At 36.6% G+C, this 7,442-nt stretch overlaps 2 protein-coding genes across 2 annotated transcripts in view; one reads left to right on the forward strand and one right to left on the reverse strand.

Moving 5' to 3' along the window:
• The window catches only part of LOC107487157 (bZIP transcription factor 16), a gene marked incomplete in the record, with an annotated part of 5,472 nt that extends 4,001 nt beyond the window's left edge, over positions 1-1,471 (forward strand). The window contains 4 exon segments of the mRNA XM_052262041.1: positions 1-56; positions 313-390; positions 482-607; positions 1,064-1,471. Coding sequence (XP_052118001.1) covers positions 1-56; positions 313-390; positions 482-607; positions 1,064-1,183 — 380 coding nt within the window.
• Positions 1,472-2,399: 928 nt separating this feature from the next.
• On the reverse strand, positions 2,400-5,285 carry LOC107487156 (disease resistance protein RGA2-like). The gene has a single exon (XM_016107755.3). It carries the CDS (start codon positions 5,283-5,285, stop codon positions 2,400-2,402), a length of 2,886 nt encoding a protein of 961 aa, XP_015963241.1.
• Between the last annotated feature and the right edge of the window lie 2,157 nt (positions 5,286-7,442).

Consider the following 7,442-nt stretch of genomic DNA (forward strand, 5'->3'; position numbering starts at 1 on the left):
GAGGGATGGTTGCTGCTGGATCACGAGATAGTGTTCAGTCACAACTTTGGCTACAGGTTAATTCTAACTACAAATCAATAATGTGTCTTCCTTGACAACATATTATCAAGATGAAAAAAAAATTAATTTCTTATATGTAAGTATAACCCGAGTATAATATCTGAACTACCAATTGCCTTTTTCTGGACTTTCACGGATTAATAACTTTGGTATACTGCTCTTAACATTTGTCTCAGACCTATTTTTAAAGTTTTGTTGTTACACTACTCTTTGAACCTCTTCTAACCTTTATATATTCTTGTTACCTTATAGGACGAAAGAGAGCTTAAAAGACAAAGGAGGAAGCAGTCTAACAGGGAATCTGCTCGAAGATCCAGATTGCGCAAGCAGGTGACAGAATAACCTATATCCTTTTTCTTTGAAGGTTGATTATCATATAATTTCCCTGTGCCTGATTCCTGTTTGAGTTTGCTGTTTCCAGGCTGAGTGTGATGAGCTAGCTCAGCGTGCTGAGGCTTTGAAAGAAGAAAATGCTTCTCTGCGGTCAGAAGTTAGTCGGATCAGAAGTGAGTATGAGCAGCTAGCCTCTGAGAATGCAGCTCTCAAGGTGATGTTAATTTCTTAAATCACTAGAAAAGTAGGGGATTGAGTTTTTTCTCCCATCAACTTGGTTAAGCACTTCTCCCCTATTTATTTCCAAATTCAAGGGAAGGAGTATTTAAGTTTGGGGGGAAAGCTTTCTTCTCTCCCCCTTAAATAATAAAAATCCAGTGACCTAGGATTTAGGTTACTTTTTCTCTCCTTACTCTTCCTTATACCTTATCCATGTATCCGAGCATAGCATGTATTCTTTGACATTTGGTTTTTGGATTAACCAAACCATGTACAGCCCTATTGATAAGCACTCGCTAGAGTAATAGGCAGCAAAGGCTAGAGTAATAGGCAGCAAAGGATAGGTTCCATTGAAATGAATTATGTGTATTTGAATGTTTACTCAGCAAATAAAATTACTTGTGCAAAATTTGCCTGTGATGTCTGACTAAAAATACAATATAATCTACAGGAGAGACTTGGCGAACTACCTGGGACTGATGATCTTAGGTCCAGAACAATGAATGATCAGCCTGCGGCTGATGACCCTCAACAGAGCGGACAGGCAGAGGCCGTGGAGGGTGGCAATTAGGAACAATATATACTTGCCGCCACATGTGGCATTTGCAGGAAGATAACCTAACACTAATAGCCAAGAGCGAGTCCTTGTTTTGGAATAGCTTGTAGCTCAAATTGTACTAAAGCTGACCCATGTTATAGTCTCTTAGGTTCTGTTTATGTTACATGATCCCTCATTCCTAATTTGGCAATTTTTTCCTGAAAACTACTTGGTTTGTGTGTAGACTGTAGAGAGTGAATTCTATTTAACTTATCTGCAGCTTAAAAGCTAGTGTTTCGGGTTAAAGTTATATGTAGTTGTCTCTGATTCCTGCTCCATTACCATATCTTTTATATGGTTCAATTGTTTGGTGGTGTCAGCATAGGAAATGAACTAATCTGTTAAAACAACTTTTTTGCCGTTGGCTGATCCTAAAAATCATAACAGATGCAACGTCTCTCTTTGCTTCTGCTACTTCCGTCTTGATTTTTATTTGGATCCTTACCTTTATGCTGAGAGAGATTTCCTCAGGATCTTGCGATGGAAAATTCTAGCTGGCCTCTTTGCGCTCTTTTTGTCCGTTGTATCCATGATGGTTGCATTTTGTGCAGCACTTGTTTCAGTGCTAAGAGAAGATCATCTGTTTCTAATACTTTGCTATGGTACTTGCAACTATTCCACTTATGGTATTCATGCCATCACATCTGCACCTTTCCCTTCAGATTTTCGATTCTACAATGAGATCAGATATTTGCAGTCCCATTCAGAAAGGGAGACCTTTGTAGTTTGTATTCAGCATTCATTTTGTACATCACCTCATTTTGAAAAAAAGAAATAAAAGTTACTCTATAAAGAACCAAACAGAATGAAAACGCAGAATCCATTATTTCATTAAATTGATGACGAACTGAAGGTTTTTTATTCAAGAAAATGATCAAGTGATTAACATTCCCGTTTGCGGCTAGGTTCTTTGAATGAGATTCAAACCGAATCACTAACCTGTCTTTACTTATCATCTCAGCTTTGATTGGAGATAAGTTGGCCATTAATAAAAGTTTCATAATCTTCTTTATCTACTAATAATAAGGATTACTGATAACACAATTTCAGAATCTCACTCAATCATTTGCAATCATACTCGAGAGAAACAGAAAGAGACATGATGTGATATAAAAAATTCATTAATAATTTGCAATAAATAACACACAATCATATGATAATGTACAATACAAATGCAGTAATGAAAGTATTACATTCTTAATTTCCCAAGCCCAAAGTCTTGAGAAGTTTGTTTCACCAGAATATTTTTCACATGAGCAATCTGTGGCCAGTCATTACCGGTATTGGGTTGACACCTTGGCATTAACAAGGGGCAGTCCCTAATGATCAGGGTATCCAGAGATTTGAGCTTTTCAATTCCTTTGGGCAAGGAAGCCAAATTCTCACATTGACAAATCTCTAGTCTAACAAGTGAGGTGAGATTTTCTATCTTTTCCGGCAGAGAGGTTAACCCCGCACAATCATGAAGCCTGATTTCTCGCAAAGACTTAACCTTTTCCAGCCCCATTGGAAGGGACTTGAGCTTGGGGATTTCCCTTATGACCAGGGAATTAAACTTTTCTAGATCCTCCCATTCGTCACAGGATTGGTCAAGATCAAGAACGGGGCAGGTCTCAATGGTGAGGCTCTTCAGCGACTTCAAATGCTTGAAACCTGAGGGCAGAGCCTCTAATTGCAAGCAATCTCGAATGTGGAGTTCCTCAAGGGAAGTGAATTTCACGAGCCATTCCTCCGGTGGGGATTTCTGAATGCTTGCTATGAACATGCACTTCAACTTGGAGAACGGAGCTACTTTTGCTTCTTTAGAACCTGTTTCGGATTCTCCATAGTGTATTGTATCCCGCATTGGTTCCACGCTTGAATCCACCAACACCAAAATTTCGTCAAGAGTAGGATATAGCGGCATGCGAGTCAAGTTAGGACAGTACTGGATCTGTAAACTTGATATGCAGCTGAAGATGATTGAGTTTCTGCTTTCTCCATCAGTGTTATTATCGTTTCTCCACCAACTTTCGAGTTCAGGACAGTCCCAGAGTGTTAGCTTCTTCAACGATGGAAATACCCGATGAACGCTGTCGTCACATTTTTCTGCAATGAATCTCAGAGAATGCATCCTCCGAAGCTCGAGAACCTTGAGGCATGGAAGTTTATCCAGCGGGGGGAGAGGTTCCCGTGTGGCACAGTTGTACAAACTGAGCTTGACGAGGCTACAGAGGGAAGGTATCCAACTAGGAAATTTGTGACCTTTGTAGCCTACAACGTGTAGTACGGTCAGATTCGGATGCGGTTCAAGAACTTGCAGCGCTTCTTCCTGGTGCTGCTCTTTTCCCTTATCGTGCTGATCCAACCTAAAAGTGAGTCGGCGAAGGTGCTTTTTTTGGTTCATCCATTTTGATGATGAACCTTGCAATTTCAACCTCTCCGGGTACAGAATTTCCAAGTTCCCCGTCAATTGGTTGAGATCATTGAGTTCCTCATAGCGAGCCATAGGTTCGTTCTTTCCAACAACAAAGTGGGAGAGAGTTTGAAGAGAAATCAGCTTGTTTATTCCACTCGGCATGCTCTGAATATTAACGCAACCGTCGATGTGAAGGTGTGTGAGCTTAGTCAGATCCTTCAAGTCCTTGGGCAACTCCTTGAGGAGATGACACTGGGAAAGTTTCAGCGTCTTCAATTGGGAAAGCTTGGTAATGGAATTGGGAAGCTTCTCTATGTTATTATGGGAAAGATCAATATATGTTAAGTCCCTCAGCTTTCCAATTGAGCTCGGAACCATATTCATCCCCAAATGTTGCAGAGCCAACACACGCAGGGCCTTGCAAGTGGACAACACCTTATCGCAAGTATATTCATTCATGCGCTCCTCTTGCTGGTTACCAAGTACCAGAGGAGACTCAACCATTGCATGAAAAAGAATGGTCTTCAGATCCTTCGCTCTCTTCTCCTCCTTAAGGAACAAATAAAGTTTCGAAACGGAATCGGCTAACCTCAGATCAAACGAAGCTCGTAGAAGCAGCTGGGAGTGGTCCATGCCCGTACTGATGAACTCTTCTTTCTTGGCGACAAAGCGTGCCAGCTCCTGCACGTAAGGGTGCACTCTGCAGCTCTTCACTACGCCGTCATCCTCCTCCTCTCGTTTCACGTCTTGGAAGATACCTAAGTCAACGAACTCACCGATAACCAGACGGCAAAATCCTTCCGGATCGGAATGGTACTCCGGCTGGACGAATCCTTCGGCGATCCAGAGATGAATTAATCTATCAGCATGGATCAAATAGTCATCAGGGAAAAGGGAAACATATGCAAGTAACTGTACTTCATGAGGCTGGAGCATCAACCGCCGCGGAAGCAACTCGCTGATTTTAGCTTCTTGGAGAGTCCCGGCCCTGGACTCCAGAAATGTCGACACAAGCTTTATGGCTAGAGGGACTCCATTGCAGTTGCGCAGAATTTCGCTTATTTCCTCCTTGTGTTTGTTACTGCTTCCGAGACTTGTGAACAGAGACCAACTCTGTTCTTCATCGAGCCCCTCCAAGAGCAAAACATGCATAGCTTTGTCACTCTGCCGTGTGCGACGTGTAGTTACGATTATTGCTCCATGCTTCCTTAACTCGCTCACTGTTGATTCACTAATCTCACCTCTTAAATCGTCAAGCACAATCAAGGAGCGGGTCTCGCCGCATGTGGCCGTGGCCTTTACAGGTCCTGCAATGGATTCCGGATCATCAAATGATTTGGCAGCGGCATTTAACCAAATCGGCGATCCGAAACGGTTTTTGACCTGATTGTCCTCGCAAACAAGGCAAGCAAGTGTTGTCTTCCCTATTCCTGCAATCCCCGTAATGGCAACCACAGGATGAACACCGTTTTCACCAGCAGGTTCCTTCAGCAGTATTTCTATGATCTCTTTTTCTTCCTTTTCTCTATGGATTGCTCCGACTATGAAGCTTTTCTCCAGCAAGTCCTCGTATTCCGAATTTTTCGTTTGGGATCCCTTCAGATGCCGGACAATACTTGATTTGATTTGCTCCCCCGAGGAAAGGATCCTCCTCCGAAACGAGCCTCCGTCATCCATGCTGCTGCTACTCCTTTTTTTTTTCCATCGGTTCGTTTGTTTGTGTTAGTGCTTGGAATCAGAAGAGTCACTATTCATACTCTACCCACGGGTTCAGCTAACGAAATACATTGAGCTAAGAAGCTACGGACGTTGAATTCTAAAGCAACTAATTTTTATTTGATTTGATTTTTTAAATTGAATTTTAGATTTATTTTCTAAAATTGATTGAATTTAATATAAATTATACAATATATTATAATATTATTATTTTATTATTATATTCATAATTTTTTTAAAATATTTAATTTATTATATATTTTTATATTATTCATATATTATTATTTAATAAATATTTTATATTCAAAATATTATTTATTTATTTATTTTAACTAACTTATAATTTTATTTCTATTGTTATGTTATCGTTAGCTTTTTAAGATATTGTTAAGACTTGTTATGTCATTTTTTGTTATTTAAAATTTGATGTTGAGACTTGTTATATGTATATAATTTTTTTTATTTACAAAATCGCAAATCCAAACGGATCCAAACCGCTTGTAATCGGATCGGATGGGATTTCCAAAAAAAGTTCATCCAATCCAAACCGCACCGTACATAAATTAAGCATTCGAATCGGATGAATTTTTTCCTTAAAACCGAACTAAACCGCACCGCATCGAATTTTTTCCTTAAAACCGAACTAAACCGCACCGCAAACACCCCTAGTTAGAAGCTCTGCTTCAATTTGAATGAGTGAAAAATAATTTCTCATCGTTCCTTTCTTCCATCTTCGATAACCCAATATTCATGACTATGTTCAGATTATCTATTACGGTATTGAAAATCAATACACTTAATTCGATTAGTGACTTTTATGCATTTTTAATAATAATAATAATAATAATAATAATAATAATAATAATAATAATAATAATAATAAGATGAGTTTATAAAGGGCCTGATCAGCTATTAGCCTGTATATTATACTCATAAACTTTGTTTTAAGAGGGATGCCAAACATTCTTTTTCATCCCCAGGTTTGTTGACTCTCAAAATATTTAACTTTTCAACTTTTGACAAAATAATTTTTTGAAAGAAAGATATAATATGTTTGTCTTCCAAAAGAATTTTAATTTATTGACAAAATCTATTTTTATTTTATAAGTAACAAATGAATCATACATGTGATTCAATTTTTTTTGGAATATTTAAAAAAATAAATAAAAATTTTAAAAAATGTTTCGATCTTTAAATTATTTTTTTCCAATTGTTATTGAACATTTTTCTATTCAAATAAAAAATACCAAGAAATACAAACGATTGTAAAAATTACTAAATTTCGAGAACAAACATATTTCATTTTTTAAGGTAATTTATAAAATATTGTCAAAATATAATTTCTATTTTTGAGTATCACTAAATATATTTTATCAATCTAAAATTATCTTTGAAAAACTAAAATGTAAATTTTAAAAATACAAAATGATAATTTACTCTATTATATTTACAATATCCTGTTGTGTGACTTGTGACCCCAGCTAAAATTTGAGAAGTTGTGCAATGCATGCCAACAAAAAGTTGATTGAAAAACTTTATTTTACAAACTTCTCAATTATTGAGTGCATTGCTATGCTAATTTATCGTGCCTTCATTTTCCTACCTATCTAGCTATGTTCGTCTTTATCCTATAAAAGCTAAAATAGTATTTAGTTAATATATACTATACGACCCATGTTAAAACTATTAATTAAATTTTTAGAAAAGATATTTAAAATTTAATTAAGTATACAATCTATTTATTAAAATAAAAAGTTAATATTTTACTACAATAAGATTCATATGTACCTTCAAAGTATATATTAACGGAAGAATTTTAGGTATTTCAAACATAGTTATCAAATTTAGTTCAACTTTAATCCGTTTCAGTTGAGGTTCAATAATTATTATCAATCTGGATTGGATCATAATTTGAATTGGTTAAACAATTGATTCGGTTAAATTTTGTTAAATTTGACAAAAACCAATTAAAATCAGTTAAAATTAGATGAATCATTTGATCAAATTCAGTCAAATTAGATAAAGTTGTTATTTATCATATATGATATTTTTTATTAAAATATCACAAATAAATTATATTTACAAATTTAAAAGAAAAAATATTTTTTTAGTAATTAC

This window comes from Arachis duranensis, chromosome 5, assembly GCF_000817695.3.
Source record: "Arachis duranensis cultivar V14167 chromosome 5, aradu.V14167.gnm2.J7QH, whole genome shotgun sequence".
NCBI lineage: Eukaryota > Viridiplantae > Streptophyta > Magnoliopsida > Fabales > Fabaceae > Arachis > Arachis duranensis.

Excerpts from the sequence above, each read along its gene's own strand:
- LOC107487156 (XM_016107755.3), bottom strand. The coding sequence starts at position 5,285 with ATGGATGACGGAGGCTCGTTTCGGAGGAGGATCCTTTCCTCGGGGGAG.